This window comes from Gracilinanus agilis, chromosome 3 (genome assembly GCF_016433145.1).
Source record: "Gracilinanus agilis isolate LMUSP501 chromosome 3, AgileGrace, whole genome shotgun sequence".
Classification (NCBI taxonomy): domain Eukaryota; kingdom Metazoa; phylum Chordata; class Mammalia; order Didelphimorphia; family Didelphidae; genus Gracilinanus; species Gracilinanus agilis.
This window is the reverse complement of record NC_058132.1, coordinates 120,174,282-120,196,810: the sequence shown is the minus strand read 5'-3', so window position 1 is coordinate 120,196,810 and position 22,529 is coordinate 120,174,282. Positions and strand designations below refer to the sequence as shown.

The window sequence follows — 22,529 nt, the reverse complement described above, 5'->3', positions numbered from 1 at the left end:
AAGAAAGAAAGAAAGAAAGAAAGAAAGAAAGAAAGAAAGAAAGAAAGAAAGAAAGAAAGAAAGAAAGAAAGAAAGAAAGAAAGAAAGAGGCAGAAGAGCCCTGAGTAGAGGAAGAATGGTAATAGGTGAAGATATGCACTAACTAGAGAGAGGAAAAGAGGGGTGAACTGGAGGAAGTAGAAGCATTTTACTTATAGAAGGAGATAGGGAGAGAAAGCACAGGATGGAAAAGAGATGCAGGAATAACAAGAATACTAATCATGGATTATCTCATTTGATCCTCACAATGACTCTCTGTGAAAAGGCAATACTAGTATTATTATACAAGTGAGGAAAAAGAAGGACAGAAAGTTTAAGTCACTTGTCCAAGGTCACTTTCTAATTAGAGACAGAACTAGAAAGCAGGGGAGCATGTGGCTTTGGAGGGGGAAAAAGAAGGGAAGAAAAGGGATTTTATGAGAGGTAAGAGAGAATTGGAGATGGAGAAGAAAGACTGATCTGGGGCTGAAGACATAAAGAAATAGATGATAGGGTGGAAGAAAGGAACTTAGATGAAAAGAAAAGTAGGTAATTAGGAGAGAGGGAGGCAAAAGAACACCAAGAAGGAAAGACAAGAGGCAGTTAGAAACATATTCATAAACATAGATATTTGTATATATGTGTAGATAGATATGCAACATGTTGATTTTAAAAAGCACAAAAATAGTTGGGGTGGCTGTAGCCAATCTTAAAGAAATTAAGACTACAGGGCCTCAGCTGCATAAAATTTTGGCTCTGAAATTTAATATGATAGATGATTTCATTTTTTATGCAAAATTCCTGTTGCCTCAGGAGCTAGAGAGACATTCTAGAAAGATGCTATAGGATTTTTTCCCCCTATCAGATGGTACACTGCTGTCATGGAAATTGATTTTTTTCCCCATCAAAAAGCTAATTATAAAGGAGAATTCACAAGTAAATAGAACCATAGAACTGGAAGTAGAAAGGCAAATGGTTGATAAGTTATTTTTAATGAACAAGGATTAATATTCATGTAATTTTAAAAAATATTTCATGGGTTAAAATATTCTTCATTGGCCTTTTTTGCTGTCCTGTTTTTAGCCAGATTGAATTTTCAGTGCAACTCAAGTACATTATTGAGTAACAAAAGAAATTTATTTTATTTAATTGGTAACTTTGGAAAGGACAGTTTCAGTTGAATGATAAGGTTGGAAGCCAGACTGCATGAAGTTTATGAATGAGAGGAGAAATAGAGACATCTGAAAAAACACTATGTGATAGATAATAAGGATGGTTAGATGAGTTTTTTCAAGATCGAAGAGACATGAACATGTTTATAGGCAGCAGAGACAGAGTCAATAGTTAGAGAGGAAAATTAAAATTAGAGAATGTAGATGACAGTTGAGGCAATCCTTTAAAGAAAGCACAAGTTGGGCAACTAGGCCACTCAGTGGTTTGAGAGCCAGGCTTAGAGAAAAGAAGTCAAGTCTGATCTCAGACACTTCCTAGCTGTGTGACTCTGGGGAAGTCATTTAACCCCCTTTGCTTAGCTCTTACTGCTCTTCTGCCTTAGAACCAATACAGAATATTGATTCTACAATGGAAGGTAAGGGAGAGAGAAAGGAAGAAAGAAAGAAGAGAGAAAGAAAAACAGAAAAGAAAGCAAGCAGAAGGAAATGGGATAAGGTTTGAGCATAAGAAGAAGGGCCAACTCTTCCTCAAAGACGGGAGTAAAGGGAAAATATATAGTTAGTGAATGACAATCCCAAGATATGACTAAAAACATTTCTTTTCCATGCTGCCTACAAATTATAATGTTGAGGTGCTTATCCCCAATCTACAAACAACTAGAAAAAATTTCTTTCTGTCATTGGAAATCTGGAGTAGCCTGCTCATTGTACCTCCCAGAAAAGACGGAAAACCTCAACACAGTCCGGAAACTACCTTATTTCTTCAGGAATCCCCCAGTACAGAAATTAGTTCAAGCCAAAAGTGAAATCTTTTTTGGGACTGGGGGTGGGGGTTGTCATTTAAAGTTTTACCTCCAAAATATTACTGAGGACCTCATGGGGTAAAGTAGTAGGTTTTTGGATATCCAATATTCTTAGTGCTATAACAAGTGTCATTTAAATAAGAGCCAATATGTTATTACTTTCAGCTTGGAATGAAAATGCAGAATACTATTACTTGAGTGATTTTTTTTCTTATTTTCTAAAATATTAAACTTGGGAATTTTGGTGCTGGCCTACTTTTTCCCATATCCCCAAGAAAAGTTTTTAATTAGACATTTATTAAGGTCTAAAGATATTTAGAGTAAGACTGCTTTGGAATTTTTGCTGGTCATTAGATGTCTGCTTTTTAATTAAATTCTGTAAGGTGCTCAGGATAAGGTAGTTATTAACTAATGTGGTCACTGAGAGGATTAGGGCAGAATAGAATTATTAAAAGATTTAATTGAAATTAGGATGCAGCTGAGGTGTGGGTAGAAAAGGAAAAATTCTCTTTCATTCCATTATATGATATTTTGTAGTTTATTCCAATAGTAACATAGAACTCCATGCACAGAACAATTTGTACTAAGTACTTTCATGAAGCCACTTAGCCTTAAGTGGTCACAATTTTTTTTTTAATTCTTATTTCTATACATTTTATGTTATAGTGATTTATTTATACATTTTAAACATAATTGATCTTTCCTAAAATGATTAAAAATCAGGGAAATGGCTTAGAAGCATTTTTAAATTACACAAATCAGTCTTATTTATATATGTTTACCTCTGCCTGAAATTTTAATATGTGCCTATGTAAAAATAATCATTTCTTTGATTTGTCCCCTTCTCCCTTTTCCTACTACCTCCATCAAGTATGGCCTTTCTTTCAAACCACCTGCACTTCCAATAGAAGCCTCTGTGGTGAGGAAGAAATAAATAGCACTGGTTTAGAGATCCCAGATCTCCATTCTACTGCTTATTTTTTTAACTTTGTGACCTTGGACAAGTCACTTCCCCTTTTGGAGTCTTAGTGCCCTCATTTGAAGATCTCTTCCAGTTCCAAATTCCAAGAGATTGCAGATATCCTCTTAATCAATTTTCCTATCTTCCCACTACCACCCAATCCTTCCTTCGTATCATTGCTAAACTGCTTTCTTATCTGTAGATTTGTTGATATTACTCATTTGTTGAAATAATTTTGGCTAGTGGCTATTGAGCATTGAATCAAGTTCCACTAAATTGGACTCTTTCCCATCTCCTAAGCACCCTTTATGTTTTTCCATCTCTATTTTTTTACATTCCCTATATCTGAATTATAAAATTATTATAAAAATCCTTTCACCCTGAATTAGCCTTTAGGTTCCTGCCTGTCATTTAAGGCCCAACCCAAGTGCTCCTTCTTCTATGCTGCATGCAGCTCCAGCATCTCTGCAGTCTGGAGTGTCTCCCTCCCTCACCCCCACATCCATTTAGCTTTTTCACATGCATATATCTTTTTGCATATATATCTGTAGTACACTGTGAGCTTCATGAATATCGCATCTAAATTTTACATCTCCCCCAGCTGCATAGCGGAGTGATTTATACAGTCTGGGTGCCTTATAAATATTCCCTGAATTGAATGGGATTGAAGAAGGATTGTATTGTAATTATAGGTTAAGGATAGAGACTAGACTTCTGGATTTTCCTGGTGCTGACAACTCTTGAGTAAAGATGGTCCTTCCATCAGCTCCTCTTGGCACTGTCTCTGCAGTTTATAGCCTTAGAGTGTTGCCTAGAGCACTGACAAATTAGCTCGCTTGCTTGGGCAGCCAGCAACTATATCAGATTTGAACTGGAGTTGCAATTAAGTAGCCCCCTAGATAGAGCCAAACCTGGAGACAGGAGGTCTCAATTCAAATTGTGACCTCAGATACTTCCTAGCTGGATGATCTTAGGCAAGTCACTTAACCCCAGTTGCCTAACCCTCACCACTGTATCAATTCTAAGACAAGAGGTAAAGATTTTTTCCAAACAATTGAACTTGAGTCTGAATGCACATACAATCATACTATATTTCATTTTCTTTTTTTCTTTTTTTTCATATGAGAATTCTTCCACAAAATGACTAAGAAGGAAAAATGTTTTACATGATTATACATGTAAAATCTATATGAGATTCATCTCAGAGAAGGGACTGGGAGGGTCAGAAGAAAGGAGAAATTTTGGAACTAAAAACTTAAAAAAAAAAAAAGAATGCATGTTTAAGTTGTTTTTCATGTAATAGGGGGGAAATAAAATAATTATTTTTAAAAAAATAAAAATTGAACCTGAACTCAGGTCTTCTGTTTTTGAAGCCAGCTCTCTATCTACTGTGCTACACTACCTTCTGTAAACATAAAATAATATGATTTTGAAAATATTCTATTTTACCTAATTTTACATTTGATTTTATTTAGGTTTTTTTTATTTTACCAATGAACTATTTTGTCTTATAAGCATAACAGGATAGTTTTGAACTTCTAGATCTTTCTAACCTTGAAATTTTTTATTAATTACCTGTAAACTATATTAAATTTTATAGTTTACTTCATGAAATTGGGTAGTAATATAAGAGAAGTTAAAATAGTCTGCAGCTTTTGAAATTGTCAATTAATGAGTTGATCAGATCTGGAAAGGAAAATAAATGCATACGAAATATATCAAATATAATCATTTTTTTCTAGGACTTATTGACAAGACATAAAGCATTGGTGGCAGAATTCTTAGAACAAAATTATGATACCGTAAGTATAGATAACTTTTAAATCTTTAAAAATTGTTTTATGTGTATCTTAGTAACAAAAGTTGCATTTTTTTTCTTAATAGACTCCTGAGACCCAACAACTAGTAATACAAGATTGTCCCTGACTCTTTAGTTACCAGAGTGGCTAGGTCCTGGCCCCATACTCAGGGCCTCATGGGTTCTGCCCCAGACTTTTAAAATCTCATCATCTTAAAGGCAGATTCAGAAGAAGCTTTAGATGAAACCAAAAATATGGAAAGTTGCAGCCACTTTGGGGCATGGTGGATTGGGAGGTATATTTGGAATCAGAGCATTTCAGTCCAAATTCTGGCTCTGCAGTTTATGATCTGAATGACTTAACTTCTCTGGGCCCTGATTTTCTTATTTGTGAGATGAGGGGGTTGAACTAAATGGTCCAAGTTTATGATCCCATGATCCTGGCCCTACTTTAACAGTTGCAAGTGTTTCTTCAATATTTCAAGAATGTAGATTTTTATTAGTATGGATATTACTTTCACCAGTGCAGAAAGTAACCCCTCTGAAACTTAGTAAATTGTTTTGAAAGCTTCTCTTAGTTGAAAAATTCATCACCCTGTGGCCAACTTGGTAATGAGTCTCTCTAAACTTGGCTTGATTAGTCCTTGGACTATAGGTATATAATCTAGTTCTAGACCCAGAATTAAAACTTTTCCAGCTTTCTAAAACTTGCAAGGGTCTGTACTCCCCTTAAATAGCCTTTGAAAACCCCAAAATCACTTCCACAATTCCTTGGGGCCCAACAGTAAGATTTCAGTGGAGGACAAGGTTGTCCATCCTGCAGAAAATTTCTGGTCCTCTTTTGGCGGCACCCATAATGGGGTGGTTTTTGGAATAGTTCTCTATTTTTTAAAAAAACTGGGTATCCTTATCTTACCCAGGCCTCAAACGCACCAGACAATTATGTGCCGGATCCTTCTGCTGATCAGCCCAGAAGCTTTTATCTGCTGTATCCTTCTAAAGTCAGCCTGGTCACCCCTTGTTAGGCAGATTTGTGGACCTCATTTCTAGAGGGTGCTAGGCTTGATGCCTCAGACCTCATCAGCTTTAGGCTTCCTTTGGCTCAAACTCTTGAATCTATATTCACCAGCTTCCCCCTCCTCAGTAGCAGGATGACAGGCATGGGCCACCCTCCTTTCTTTTTAAAGCCATTGTAGTTGGAGGACACTTATTTAAAAGAGTCAGTAAAACTGCTCTGAATATCTGTCTTTCAAATGAATAGCTCTTGAACAAAGACTTCCTAGTTCCTCAGATTATTTGTAAGCCAAAGCTCCAACAATTCAATTCAGTAAGCACACACACAGATATACATATGTTTGTGTGTATATATTGTATATGATCTGTATCAGTGTGTATGGATGTATATGTGTGTGTGTATATTCATCCTAGTAATTCTGTCTATGTAATGGTACGTAAAAGAGTTTAGGGAAATTATTATTAAAAACCTTTCCTTCCTTCCCTCCTCTCTTGCTTTCACTTCTTCTTAGAGCAGCCCATTCAGTTCTACATTTGATCCTAGCTTGCTTTGTATAGTGGTTTCATTTATGTAGCTTATCTTCCCACCTGTATGAATCTCCCAAGCCCCAGGCCATGCCGCAGCTCTGGTGTGAGAGACCCCCCACCCCAGGAGAGAGCCGCCCAGCTCGCCTTGGCAGCCAGCCTCAGAGCCCATCCAGGCAGCCTCAATGTGAGACCTTCCCCTAGGCCAGCATTCATGAAGCCCTTCTTCTGTGCTACCCACCTGGCTCAGGCCTGGACACTAAGCCATCCAGCCTACCCCAGGAAACTGCTGGCCTGGCCATCTGCCCAAATGGTTTAAAAGCACTTAATCTGCATTCCTGACATTTTCTCCATCAAGTTCTTAAATGCAAACAATCAACAAAATGATAAATAAGCCATGCTTTGTGACTGCTGCTGATTTCCAAGGTGTACCTGATGACACCGAACAGGTCACAGTGCCTCCAGCACATCCTCACATCTGCCTTGATGTAACCTTAGGATTCTGGCCTTTTCCACTTCCACCATGATGGCCTTAGAAAGATCAAAACGACTATAACAGCAGATCCAGCCTTCACTGCCCGGGCTCTGCTAATGCTATTATAAGCCATTTAGTCTCCAGAACAGCAAGGAACCATAGGCAAGAATCACAGCTTTAGCTTCTAGTAATGATAGAAAATGCCTGCACTTATCTTTTTTTTTTTTTTAAACCCTTACCTTCCATCTTAGAACCAATACTATGTATTGGTTCCAAAGCAGAAGAGCAGTAAAGACTGGGCAATGGGGGTTAAGTGACTTGCCCAGGGTCACACAGCTAGGAAGTGTCTGAATCCAGATTTGAACCCAGAACCTCCCATCTCTGGGCCTGGCTCTTAATCCACTGAGCTACCCAGCTGCCCCTCAACAAACTTATCTTAATGGCATTAGTAATGACATCCCAGTGATTCCGTGGACCCCATATTTGCCCTTAGTGGAAGGTATTTTAGAATGCTCATGTGTGTATAATTCATAATTTGTTCATAGATTCACAATTCACATTTTTAAACAACTTGTGGGTTATACAGGAATGATGCAAAGTATCCTATCACCAGTTTCTTTGCAACAATATGACATTATATAAGTAACATTAATAAATATGTTATATCTACTGGATTTTTAAATTAATTTTTAGGATTTGTTCCCTTTGTTAGTCTATAGGACTAAAAAAGTAAATTAGGGAATCATTTTGAATTACTCGAACTCCCTATTCCTCATTTTCCTTTTGTATAAAATGAAAACATGGAATTCTATGTTTAAATCTACTACTATGTATTATTATATTATTATATTTGTATTATGTGTCATATATTTTGTTATGTAATATATTATGTATTGTATTATTATTCATCATATTGTTTTTATAATAGTTTTTAATGTTAATGGAGTATACTTGCAAATATATATTTCATTTGAGCCTCTTAAAGATTCTAAAGGATATATGCTATAGATGCTATTAGCCTCGTTTTAAGAAAAGAACAGACTCAGAATGGTTAAGTGACTTTCCCCATCATGGTCAAACAACTTTTAACTTGTGCATATTCTATTCCTTAACATTAATTTTCTTTTTTACTAGATTTTTGAAGACTATGAAAAGTTGCTTCTCTCTGAGAATTATGTGACTAAGAGACAATCTTTAAAGGTAAAACAAAATTCTTTAACTATGTCTCTGTATTTCGAGGTCTTTCTATATCACTATGTAGTTAAACAAATAGGCAGAAAGAAAACTTGTTAATTTTGTGGTCTATTCCTTTTATAAAAGTGCTAGCTGTTGCTCTGATCAGAAACAAGTACCAACAAAGGATAGACCTACTAAGTTTTTAGTTGTTGAGATAGAATATCTCCAGAATTTATATAAAATGCTAAAACACTTATTAACTACCAAATCCCTAATTCAGATTCATACTCCAAAATCGTGTCCAGCAAATGGCTGTGGGATGAGGGGTAAATACTTAAAAAGATCATTGATATCATTAGTTGGGGTACTTCCTCATTTAATCATTAAAAACTTGACAGTTGCCACATGAAGAAAGCTGGCAATCAATTTTATACTAACCAAGTTTAGTTTAAAATATAAATAAATTTGTAAAATATTAAAATGATGTTGAAAGATTATGCATAGTATTGTTCCATAAAACAGAGAAGTAGTTGAGTGTAAAAAATAAAATGGATATAAAAGGATAGATTTAAAAATATTATAGTTTTAAAAGATTTATTGATAACCATTAGAAAAATGAAGCCACATGCCTGTTAAGAGTTAGTTTAAAATACGTGGGCCCTGTTACCTCTTCCTCCCATCCTGGCTCTGCTCCAGATCACCAAAGAGGAAGTACCAATCCAGTCTCTCACTATTCATCCTTCTATCTACGTGTTTACGCCTCCTGCCCACATGATTACTCAAGAGAGGAAGCCAGTTGGCTCTTGGGAAATGTAGTTTGAAAGAGCCCTAACTGTCCACAGGAAGTTTAGATCAGAGACCTCAAAATTAGTTCAAGAATTCCCAAATTTCCAATATCATATGGGGGAGGGCGAAATATAATTTTTTTTAAACCCTTATCTTCCGTCTTAGAAACAATACTGTGTACTGGCTCCAAGGCATAAGAGTGGTAAGGGCTAGGCAATGGGGGTCAAGTGACTTGCCCAGGGTCACACTGCTAGGAAGTGTCTGAGTCCAGATTTGAACCCAGGACCTCCCATCTCTAGGCCTGGTTCTCAATCCACTGAAACATCCAGCTGCCCTTGTAATATAATTTTTTTTAATTGTTGAGAGATCAGAGGAGCAAAATCATCCCACAAGAATGGAAGAACAGAAGAGAGATAGAAAAGGTCTATAAAGATTTGTATAACAAACCTTTTTCACCCTTAAGGACAATGGTGCTACCACACTTAATAGGATCATAGATCTAGGGCTAAAAGGGACTCCAGGAGCGATCTAGTCCTACCTCCCATTTTAGAGATAGAGATTAAAGGACCTGCGAAATATTGCACAAATGAAAAATTTTAAATCAGTATCATTCAGAGCACATGGAGACATACAGCAAATATGAGCGTAACAAGTCAGGAATTGTAAAAAGGTCCCAGAGGAGAGGCTTTCATCAAAGAAATATGTGGATGAAAAGAAAGATGGTTTAATTATATGGAGAAGTGAAGAGTGAGGATTCTCCAATGGTTAGGCCATTGGCATCCTCAAAATGTCAGAAAAACATAGCACATTGATTAAAACTTTGTGAGAGGGCATGGACAAGAGCTACACAAAGTGGATAAGCATAGATAGATTGGAATCTGTATCCTTGTAGGACATGTTCACATTGATAAGACCACAGATCCATTTTAAATATTTGAAAATGGAAATTATATTTTTGTTAAAATTATTTTAATTTTGAAGTGAGAATTAATGAAGTTTTTCTGTAATGTTACCTTGCTTATTCAAGGTGTCTTGGAAGAGAACAACAAAAGGAAATAACTTTCAAAATACACTCTTTTGTTGATCTCAAAAACGTAATTGTATTATTAGTAGATCAGACCTGTGAGGGGAGGGCTTTTTTTGGAAGGGGTTGAATCTGATAAAATTTGATTTATAATGTACTATCAATCTTATTTTGGGATTATAAATTCAGACATCTCTATAATCTCACACTTTTTAACTGAAGGGGAAAAATGCTACTTGGGAAAGGAATATGGAATAACAATGTGTATGTGGATTTCATTTTATAACCTGAAAAGTCAGGATTAGCAAATGAGATATTTATAGGACATTGCTTCTAAAGATAATTTTTCATTGTTTAATTTTGTTACTGTAAACATTAAAGCTAAACAGATAATTTTAGGAGTCAGAACATTCCATTCCCTGATCATCTTTGTTTAGCAGCTTATGGATGGTTTTCACCATTACCTTCATCCGACAGTATTTATTAGGATTCTGAGAAGCAGCATGCTCTATGGAAGAGACATCAGGCCTTGTAGTCAGGAATACGGAGTAGGGGGGCTTCTTTGCATGCATCCTAACTTTGTAATCATGGGCAAGTCACATATCTTCTCACAGCCCCAGGCAAAAAAAGAACTGACACTTAGGCAATAGACAAATTGTATCAGTGGAGAGAAAGAGTCTCTATACCCAGAATTCGCCACCTTGGTGTAATCATATAGTTCCAGACCAAAAATTAGGATTTCTTTAACAATGAAATAATGAAACTGTAATCCCTGCTAATGGGGAGGCTGAGAGTGGTAGATTGCTTGAGCTTGAGATTTCTGTGGTGAAATATAGCTACAACTTTTTAGAAATGGAGCCGTTTTGACTTTCATGCTGATCAGCAGTGGAATAGGGCCCTGGAGTGGCTGCTGTATTTGGCAAGAGGGAGAGGCCCAGGGAAGAAAGGAAGAGAGGGAGGAAGGGAGGGAGAAACAATGGTCAATCCTGAAGTGCTAAAAGATCTCATTTGTAAAATAAAGGGAGTTAGACTATAAGCACTGGTTGTAGAGTCTCAGGGAACCTAGGTTCAAATGTCACCTCTTATGTTTACTATCTATATGGCCTTGGGTAAGTCACCTAACCTCCCTGGGCCTCTCTGTTCCCTCAGGTGCAAAAGGAGGACGCTGGACTACATGTCCTCTGTGGATTTTTGAGCTCTAACCCTATGATTCTTTCTCTAGATAGCCTCTCAAAGATTTCAGTTCTAAAAATCTATGCTGTGAATTCTGAGTAAGTTTACTAGGATATTAGATCTACCTTATAGACAGGCTTGTGAAAATGCCTGGTAGTCCTCCCACCAAAACTGTTTCAGTGCCCTTAAAAAAAAAAAAAAGTCTTTTCTCTCTGCATTGCCAATACCTTGATTTTAATAGACATTAAAAAAAAAAACAACAACAACAACAAAAAAAAACCTTACCTTCCATCTTGGAATCAATACTGTGTTCCAGAGCAGAAGAGTGATAAGGGTGGGCAATGGGGGTCAAGTGACTTGCCCAGGGTCACACAACTGGGAATTGTCTAAGGTCAGATTTGAACCTAGGACCTCCCGTCTCTAGGCCTGGCTCTCAATCCACTGAGCTACCCAGCTGCCCTCTTATTTAATAGACATTTAGAGAATCATCATTTGGATTAAACTGAAGAACACACCGAAGAGACCATGAGACAAGGTTATAAGGTCAGCGCCAACAGCAGAACAAGCCTTGTTTCTTCATCAGTCATTCAGCAACATTTATTGAACTCTCGTTATGTGCTGAGCACAACAAAAGGCCTATAATTAGTTCCCTGTGTCATAAAGGATGTTAAAGATAGAACTACAAAGAGAAACAAAGACTTCCCGCAGAGTGCACGGGAGAATTAGACCCACTGGCACAGACACGGGGTGTTTGAGAGCAAGTGATTGAGCTCCTTGTTGCCTTAGAGAGTAAACTCTCAGGAATGTCACTGTTTTGAAGGCCTACTATTTTTCTACGACTAACCCCCAAATGAGGGATTAATGTGGTTGTGAAGATAATATTTACCAAAGGAAAAGTAATTCCTCAAACTTACTGAATAGCCAAAATTGGCCTCATTAAAGACCAAATGAATAAATATGATAACTTACATTTATACCACTTACATTTAGCACTTTTACCAACAATCCAGGGAGGCAGGTAATATAACTATTATTATCCCTGTTTTACAAAAGAAGAAATTGAAGCTTAGGATTGTTGAGTGATTTGCCCGTGGTTCATATAGCATGGGAGTGAGGATTCAAACCTACTTCTCCCTCGACTCAAATTTTAGTGCTCTCTCCGCCATACTACAATGCCAAATATTATTACACAGTCCTTGCCCTTCACAAAGGATGTCCTCTGTAATCTCTCTGTTCTCTCTGTAATCCTTATCCAAAAGCCCTCAGCAAGCTCCAAGTTTTCTCTAGGATTCCTTAAGGCCTCAGGAATGTCAGAAGCAACTCAGGACTTGAAGACTTGGAAGTCTACGAGTCCTGAAGGAGGAGGACTGGTGCTCCAAGAGTCAAAGTGGACCTGAAGAAAGCTGCCGCTCTCCCACTCTCTCCAACTCTGCCCAGCCCCTCACACAGGGCAGCTCATTCATCTCCACCACTAGGAGAGAGTCCCATGCCCATGAACTTTGGGACAAGGGCCACAACACTTTACCCTGAAAGATTTGCCTAATATTGCTTTCTCCTTGTGGAAAAGAAGAATGGAGTATTTTGTGAACTTATCTCACCAGACTAAAGAGACTGAGTTAAATTGGAATTGGTCGTAACTTCCCAGAGTGATTTTCATTGGCATGCTGACTGCTCCCAGGGTCTTTAATTTTTTCACTTCAGTCAAACTCTGTATTTGTTGCCCTCCCAGTTCCCACTCTGACACTCTGTATAAGGGACAGAACTAGTATAGAGCTCCATTGCTGTTTTAGGATTGGGGCATATGTACACACACACACACACACACACACACACACAGAGCATGATTTCTTGATTCCTTCTGCATTATCCTCATTCCCTGTCTTGAAAACCTAGCTTTGATCGCTTTGATTCTTCACCTCTTAATATTCCCAGTGATAAATTCCAGGTCAAATCATGAATTTTTTCATGGTTTCTTTTTTTAAAATCTTTCTCCCAAAGTTTTCACAAATGTCCATAACTCACAAAATTATCTTTACTTTTGTATGTTCACCTTGATGTAGTATTTCTTGCTTGATATATTTGCTGCTTTATGGATATTTAAACCATAGTATTATAAACCAGGGACTGAACAAGGTAAGAAAATCTAGGAATTGATAATTTTTTAACCTAAAAGACTTTAAAATAACCCTTATTCACGCCAGATCATATTTTAAGCCATCAAAACTATTTCTTTCCTGCAGAGATTTCTAGTATCACTATATAGAATAAAGAAAAATAATATATGCATAAATAAAAATAGAGTTTATTCATTCACTGAGTTATTTTGAGTAAATTGTCTGTCTTGGGAGCTTTCCTTATGAGGGTTCTCCCCCCTCCATCTTTTAAAATGAGGACTAGTGTAATCCCTGTTTTGATAGGATGACTGATTTTATATTTTATTTCCATGATTAATCCTATATTATTACATGAAGATACACCAGAGTTTTAGGAAATGAGAGATGAGACTATTAAAGCTGTAAAAAATGTCCACAATTGTTTGTAAATTATGTTGCTCAAAGAATGGTATGGTTTTCTTTTTCCAGATTAACCGGGTGTCAAATCCTAAATTTGTTTAGCCATATTCTAAGTGTTACTAAACCTCTCCTGGTACTTAGATTGTTAGTATCATTAGAAAATAATTAAAATATCCATATTCCATTTTATTATCTCTATGAGTGAGTGTAAGGTATATTTATTATTATTCTCTCTCTTTAGGCCTGACTTTCATTATCTAATAACAATCAACTCAAAACAAGTTTAGGGTTTTCCCCCTACTTTTGCTTAATCTTATAATCTAACAAGTTTTTGTAAGCAATTTTATCATGTCCTCTTATTTAAAGCAGTAGACAAAAATATTTCTAATTGCTTTTTTAGTCATAGTATGCTTTCTTGTTAATATAATTGTTTAAGAAAAATTATAGAATTGGATTAATAGAGGTCAGTTTAGGCAAACATAAATGTGTAGACATCCCTAGCTTAGCCAAAATGAAATTAATTTAATTCTACTATTAAAGAATTCTTAAATGAATCCTAGATTTGCTCTATAAATATAATAACATTTATGTAGTGCTTTGAGATTTATAAAGCCTTTTACATTTATAATAATAATAATTCACAATTGTGTAACTTTTGATATTTTTATAGCAAGGATTTTAAGCTGAGATAGGATATAAAAGATATCATCAAAGTCATATATGAACAAAAAGGATATAAGTCAGAAATGTAGAAACTAATAAAATAGATATCCTGAGTGCCATATTGGTGGTTTTGTCATATTAAATGAATCCAAAGAAGGCCCCCAGTAGATTGAGTGGATCCTTTCTCTATAGAGAATTTATGAAAAAAAATGGATGAAAATTTCAAGGGACCTAGTGTGAATGATTGCAATTGACACTGATATAGAGAATACCTGCATAGATAAGACTTCATGTCTGTCTTAACATGTAGCATTTCCGTGACTTGCAAAGCACTTTGAGCACATTCTAGTTCTACAAATAGGGAAATAGAGGTTTAAGAAAAGTGAAGTCATTTGTTCATGGTCATATAGGGAGCGATTGGCAGAATCGGGACAAGAGCCCAGATCTTCCCACTTCAGTTCTAGGGTTCTTTCTACAAAAGCTCAAATCAACCCTCCTAATAAGATTAGGCGTTCTTGGGGACTATCTTATTTTCCTCTTCTTGCTAACTGTAATATACAGCTCCTTTATTGTACGTGTCATCGGCCACACAAGTAAAATGCTGATGTCTAACGACTGACATTTAACAAGGGGAATGAGCATCCTTGGGCATTAACCATCCCTGGCACCTGTTACTAGTTAATGGACAAAAAAATAAGTTTAGAGGCAAGAGAGTGAGCACAGGAATCTCAAACTCAGCATGTCCAAAAGTGAAATCATTGTTTCCTTCCAAAGCTGTCCATCCTCACAACTTCCCTGTCTTTCCCAGAGCCCCTCCTTTCTTCCAGGCCCCCAGATTTGTAACTTCTGTGTCGTCCTCAGCCCCTCACTCTCCCCCCCACGTATGGTAATGATCAGTTGCTCTGTCTTGTCCTTTCCACCTCCACGGCTCTTGAATTCCACTCACAGCCATCGCCTTCATGCAGGCCCTCCTCACCCTTCACTTGAACTTTTTTAGTGGCCTCCAATCATCTTCCTGCCTACTGTCTCTCCTTCTAACTCTTCTTCCATGCAGCTGACATACCGATACTCCTTTTAAAGCCCAGCTCTGACCATTCACTGCCCTGTTATAGACGCTTCACGGACTCTCTCATTGTCTCCAAAATAAAATACAAAGTCTTGTGTTTGGCATTTAAAGCCCTCCACAATCCGGCTCCAGCCTGCCTTTCCAGGCTGATTGATTACACATGATTCTCTCCCATGTACTCGGTGCTCCTGCCAAAATGGCCTACTTTGGGATGTCTGTGCAGAACCTGCCCTTCGCACCTGATGCCTTCATACGCACTGTTCTCCCGTGCTCGGAAGCTTCTCTGTTTTCACCTTCATCTCCTGGAACCCCTCTTCAAGTTTCAGTTCAAGAGACACGTTTGTCACGAGGATTTTCATGTTTGACCTCATTGTCAGTACTGGTCCTCTCCCTTCACTTGCTATTTATGCTGTACACAACCTGTATTAGCTTAGCTCTGAACCATTTGTATTCCTCAGAAGTTGGGGAGAAAGATAAGCTCTGTTTGGGACACCATGAGAATGCCTTTGAGAAATTCACATGGAAATGCCCGCTGAGTAGTCGGTGAGGCAGGACTGCCATTCAGGAGAGACACTGAGGCTGCTCCTTTGGTCGGCACCATCTGCACAGCGATTTTACCTACGAGCACAGATTAGATCGCCAAGAAAGAAGAGAGGAAGGCCCACAGCAGAGCCTTAGCTTAGGGGGATAGCCATGGCGAGAGGTCGGAGGATATGAATAATGATCCAGAAATGGAGACTGAGGATTGGCAACATGAAAAAGGTGATTCAAGATGAAGTTGGAAAGGTTGGTTGTAGCCAAATTGTGAAAGGACTTCAAACAACTCCAGAGTTTGCATTTTCTCCTTTGAAGGTTTTTCATCAGGAGTGACACATTGAAACCTGTGTTCAAAGAAATTTAGAATAAAATTAGAGAGAGGTGAAACTGGAGGCAGAGAGAAATCCATTGAAAAGTCTATAACAGTACTAAAGGTTATGAAAACCTGAACTAGGGGGCAGAAATGTGAGTGGACAGGAGTAACACAGATATAAGAGATGCAGAAGAAATGTGTGTTGACCACATATAACACAAACTCTGAGAATTGCTTTGAAAAAAAGCTAGAATGACTAATAGATATTAAGAAAAAATGGACAGAAATTCTGTTCCCATCATATGGCCCTTACCATCCCCACCCCCACCCCACCAACTCACAAACTTCTGGAGAAGACTAAGAAAGAATATATGAGGCTGATAAGCACTAGGGAGGAAATGAAGTCATGACTAGAAGCAATAAACAGCAGAAGATAATTGATAATGGGTGTAACTTCATTATCAGGCTACAAGAAATCAAGCAAACAAAACCCACTTAAGAAATCAGAAGCCTGAACAAATTGGAGTTATATATTTGGAGAAGATTAAATGGAAAAAGTAAGGAATATACATTTTTTGAATGAATAATGTATACATTATTCAGAAATATAATATACCAGGAAAATAAAATGGTAGAAATTTTACATGTATTGTAGAACCATGATGAAATGAATAAAAACATCATTAAAAGACATCCATCTGTACAGATACTAAAAATTAATCTGTTGTTTAAAAAAACCAGTTGAATAAGAGTAGAAATAAAAAAAAAATAACATACTGTTTAAAGATGACAAAATAAGCCCATGTCAAAACAGGAAAGAAGAGAATGAAGCAAATTAAGTTTGTACCTAAAGATATTATAAAAATAATAAAGTGATAATGTGGACAGAAGAAATTATCAAAATACGAGCAGAAATTTTAAAAATTGAAAATGAAAAATAGTTAAATTTTAAGATTTTTAATATTGTACTAAACTTGAAAAACCGTTGGAATCTAATTTCGAAAAGGAGATTAAAAAGTTAATGAAAATTATCAAAGAAAACTAAGAAAAAATTTATAAATTTAATTTAAATTAGGGAAAAGTAATTTGTATTGTATACATGTTAATAAACTTGAGAAGTTAATTGAAGTGAATAACTACCAAAGCATAATAATTATATAAAATTTATATAATGAAATAGCTGGCCTCTGAAACTAATGGTGTAATACTGGGCATATCACTTAACTTCTGCTTATCTCAGTTTCTTCATCTACAAAGTGGGACTAATACTAGCAGTTACCTCCCAAGATGGTTGCAAAGATCAAATGAGATGATATTTGTAAAATGCATATATGTACCTGGCATATAGTAAGCACTATATAAATATATAAATTATTATTATTATTTGACAACCTAAATGAAAAAATTTTAGTGGAAGATATTCTAATTTACAGGTTTTTTAACAAGGATAGTTCAAAATTTAAAAAAAAATATTAATATAAAAATAAGAAAAAAATCATCTGATACCATTAAGGGAAATGTAAGAGTCTGAAAAATTTCAAAATCCATTAAAAATAAAAGCTATTAACAGAGGAATTTTCCTTAACATGGGAGTGGTGAGGAAGGTCTACTTGAAATCAAGAACTAAAATCGAACACCATAAACATTAGAAATTTCCTTAAAAAGAAACAAAACAAGGATGTCCACCATTAACCACTTTTATTTGATATAATTAAGCAATGTTAACAACAAAAGACATTAAACAGAAATTTGAAGGATGACCACTGAGATTATAAGCAGAAATTAAAATAATTATAAACGTTTTGCCAAGAGAATATAAGAGATTTTTAGTAGAAATGAACTAAAAAGAAGCATATCAGATATTAAGGTAGTCAACTACCAGGCCATACATGAGATATTTATTAAACAAATTTTGTAAATTTTCAAATTTGTATTTCCAAAAATAAAGGAAGACCTGAATAACTGGAGGGAATGTTCCAAGAACATGTCATGGAGAAGCCAAGAACATTCCAATGATAACATTTATTTTAGGAAATCCTAAGTAGAGGGGGTAATGAACCTTTCAAGTAAAAGATAAGATTTAGAATCTAATGGGTACATCTAATTCCTTGTTGTTTGGGATATAGATTATTTGTGATTCTGTTAATTTTTCATCAGAAAGGTTTTTCTTTAAATGTATAATTTTGAAAGATTTTCTGAATTATTAATTATATTAGGAAGGATTTTATTATCAGAGCCAATTATTTTTTGGCAGCTCCATACATCTCTGATTTTATAATGAAAATCATCAGGGAAGTAGGATTCATTTAACATAAATTAATTTCATAGGAAATTTTGATGGAGCACATTTGTTCTAGTTAATGAGCTATACCTCCTGTTATCTTTACCCAATCTGAAAGCCAGACTAGATAAATGGATTTGGGAAGGCAATTAAGGAAATAAAATAATTAAGATAAAGGATAAAGCTAATAATTCATTATTGGATGCCATCATGGCTCTTAAAGCTACAGAGAGATTAAAACAGTAGTTAGTTGATGCATTGAAATTATATATACCGTCTGCAGCCTAACTCTATGCCTTATTTATGCTCGTCACTTTCAAAAACATAAACATTACATTTAATTTTTTTTTTTTAATTTGGAGAGGGCCCCCGAGGACCTCTACTAGTTTATTTTTTTTTATTTTTTTTACATTTATTAATATTCATTTTTAACATGGTTACATGATTCATGCTCCTCCTTTCCCCTTCAACCCCCCCCCCCCGTGCCCATTACATTTAATTTTGAAGATTTTTTTCAAGAAAAAAAAAGTCATTTGTCAATTAAATTTCTCTGATAAATTTTTATTTTTGCTTTTAATGTAGCTGCTGGGTGAACTGATTCTAGACCGACACAACTTTGCTATTATGACAAAGTACATCAGCAAGCCAGAGAATCTGAAGTTAATGATGAACCTTCTCCGAGATAAAAGTCCAAACATTCAGTTTGAAGCATTTCATGTCTTTAAGGTAAAGTACAGTTTAGAGAAATATTCCAGGGTGGGGAGGGATGTGAGAGGTGGGAAAGTCTGTCAAGTGGGAAGCCACAAATTATGTGATGAGTATTACTTAAGGTGTTGAATAATTTAAGTAAAGTCTTGAAATTGAACCAGATAGATATGTTCCTAGGGTCCCTTGTATTTCTGTGATTTCATGATTCTTAACATTTAATAAATGCACAATATTTTCTAAATACTTTATGTGTGCTAATTAGCTTCTCTTCACAGCATCTCCAACAGATAGGTTTCTAAATTGTTAGTCAACAAAGTAAGTTGGTTTATTTGTAACAGTGTCTGGCACTTAACAAGAACTTAAATTTTTTAATTTAATTCAGTAATTTTCCCCAAAAGTAATAAAATCATTCATTTAATAACAGACCTAGGATTCTGAGCTCCTGTCATATCATCCTTTGCTTTTGGCTAGGCCATATTTGAGTTGGTTGAGCAAACCACGCGTGCACACTAACACATACACCTAGCTAGTCTACATTTAAGAACTGACCTTTAAAAAACTATATAGAAATATTTTTGAAAATCATTTTTTTCTGTACTGGCAGCATTTTCCTAATTCCTTTGTCCAAGTCTAACTCAAGTAGGTAGTATTTAAAAGGACATGGCTGTTCAGGCCTACAGATGGGAGGTCCTAGGTTCAAATCTGGCCTCAGATACTCCTAGCTGTATGACCCTGGGCAAGTAATTTAATCCCCATTGCCTAGCCCTTACCACTCTTCTGCCTTAGAACCAATACCTAGTATTGATTCTAAGACAGAAGGTAGGAGTTTTTAATAAATAGATAGATAGATAGATAGATAGATAGATAGATAGATAGATAGATAGATAGATAGATAGAAAGAAAGATGGGTGAAGGAAGGAAGGAAGGAAGGATGGAAGGGAGGGAGAGAGGGAGGGAGGGAGAGAGAGAGAGAGAAAGGAAGGAAGAGAGAGAGAAAGGAAGAAAGGAAGAAAAAGAAAGAAAGAAAGAAAAAGAAAAAAGAAAGAAAAAGAAAGAAAGGAAGAAAGAAAGAAAGAAAGAAAGAAAGGAAGGAAGGAAGGAAGGAAGGGAGGGAGGGAGGGAGGGAGAGAAAGGGAGAGAGAGACAGAATGGAGAGAAAGCTAGACTTGGAGATAGGAAGATCTGTCTCTGATTCCTTTAAGTTGTAGGAAAGGTACTAATCAGCACTGGTCGAGGGAGTTTCCTAAACAGGGAGTTATATATAGATATAGATAAAGATAGATAGATATGCCAGTACATACAGTACTGCATAATTATGTATAATATACCTTATTATTACTTTATTTAATGTTGGCAATGTCTTACTGTGTGTTTAATTTATCAATTAAATTTATTTTATCGTATGTACAAGAAATCACTTTCTATGTGGGGTCAGTAGGCATTCACTTATATCCATGGTTTCAACTATCCACAGTAGGTCTTGGAATCCATCTTCCACAAATATGGGGCACCACTTTGTGTGTATGTGTGTGCACACATGTGTATAGATGTATATATGTATGTGCTGTATATACATATATTGTATACAAACACATATATGCATATAAACATCCTATGATTAAATATGTGTACATGTGTGTTGTATTATTACAGAACCCTCATACAAATACATATACACAAATTTTAATATACTTTCTTAAAATGAATTGTCTAATTTTTCAATGAGAAAAAGGTCATATGATTACATGGGATTATTAACATAATAACTTTTATATAATACTTACTATATGCCAGGTACTATGCTAAGCATTTTATAATTATTGTCTCATTTGATCCTCACAGTGACCCTGGAAGGTAGGAGCTATTTTTTTTACAGATAAGGAAACTGAAGTAAACAGGGGTTAAGTGATTTGCTTTAGGTCATACAGGTAGTAAGAATCAAAAGTGAGATTTAAGCCTAATTCTTCTAACTTTACAGACATTTATTTTTCAATATTACTGCATATATGATATAAAAACAAATGTTACACAGGCAGTTTTCAGATGAAGAAATCATAACCATAGTCATAAGAAAGAATGTTCTAACTCACTGTTGATCAGGGAAATGCAAATTAAAAATACTCTAAGCTACCACTTCACACTCATGGGACTGGTTAATATGACAAAAAAAAAAATGATAAATGTTGGAGGTAGTGTGGGAAAATTGGGCTACTAATGTACTATTGGTTATGGATTAGTTTTAACCATTCTGGAGAACAATTTGGAACTATGCCCAAAAGGCCATAAAACTACAGATCATTTGATCCAGCAAATACCACTACTAGGTCTGTATCCCAAAGAGATTTTTTTAAAAGGGAAAAAGAGCCTTTTTGTACAAAAATATTTATAATAGTTCTTTTTATGGTGGTAAAGAATTAGAAATTGAGAGGATGCCTACCACCTGGGAAATAGCAGATCAAGTTGTAGTCTATGATTGTGAAGGAATACTATTGTGCTATAAGAAATGATGACCAGGATGATTTCAGAAAAACCTGAAAAGACTTACATGAACTAATGCAAAGTGAAGTCATCAGAACAAGAGAACATTGTACATAGTAACAGGAATATTGTGCAATGATCAACTGTGAATGACTTGGCTATTCTCAGCAATATAATGATCCAAGACAATTCTAAAGAATTTATGATGAAAAATGCTCTCCCCCTCCAGAGAAAGAACTGATAAAATCTGAAAGCAGATTGAAACATTCTATTTTCACTTCATTTTCTTTGTATGTTTTTAAATATTTTTTCTTCATGGCCAATATGGAAATACATTTTCATTATCTCTCAAATATAGCCTTATTATTTTAAAATTTATTTATAGCCTAATTATTTATTGTCTTAGGAAAGGGAGACAGGAGGTGAGAGTGGAAGGAGAATTTGGAACTTGAAATTTTAGAAATCAAATGTTAAAAATTGTTTTTACATGTAATTGGGAAAAATAAAATATATTTTAAAAAATAAACCAATTAATTCCTAAAAAAAAAAGTTATAGCAAAGATGCCTATGCCAGCCTGAGACATAGTCAATAGGATTCCTTTGTTCCCTCACTCTGGGAATGCTATAGTTCCTATAAATTCCAACCAGGAGTTGGCTGGTTCTTCAAGAACTGAATACTGTCTGTGAATAGTTTGTTCCTATTTAGGAGTAAACAATGAGAGTGGGCACCCTTTCTAAATAAGAATAAGCAAATCCCCAATGAATCAGAACTAAGTCAGATAAGAATATATATTTAGGCTCACACTATTTCTTTGGTATTTAATGGTTATGCTTCTACATTCATCAATTGCTTCAGTCTTTTCTATCTCTAGGGAGATTGCTTTATCTGATGATATCATTTTCTACCTCAACAATCATTTCCCCCAGTAACATCACTAGTGCCAAAGACAGATAAAAGTTCTCTTGGGGTTAACATTGCTTTAATATTAAGATGTCATCACTGAGAACAGGGCAAGCAGATCCTTTTTGCTATTCTTATTGTTCT

General features: G+C 35.7%; 1 protein-coding gene across 1 annotated transcript in view; it reads left to right on the top strand.

The window, feature by feature from the left end:
- Positions 1-22,529, top strand: part of CAB39L (calcium binding protein 39 like) — a 165,830-nt gene that overhangs the window by 128,001 nt on the left and 15,300 nt on the right. The window contains exons 6-8 of the mRNA XM_044668237.1: positions 4,697-4,756; positions 7,901-7,966; positions 18,881-19,024. Coding sequence (XP_044524172.1) covers positions 4,697-4,756; positions 7,901-7,966; positions 18,881-19,024 — 270 coding nt within the window. The remainder of the gene's footprint in view (positions 1-4,696; positions 4,757-7,900; positions 7,967-18,880; positions 19,025-22,529) is intronic.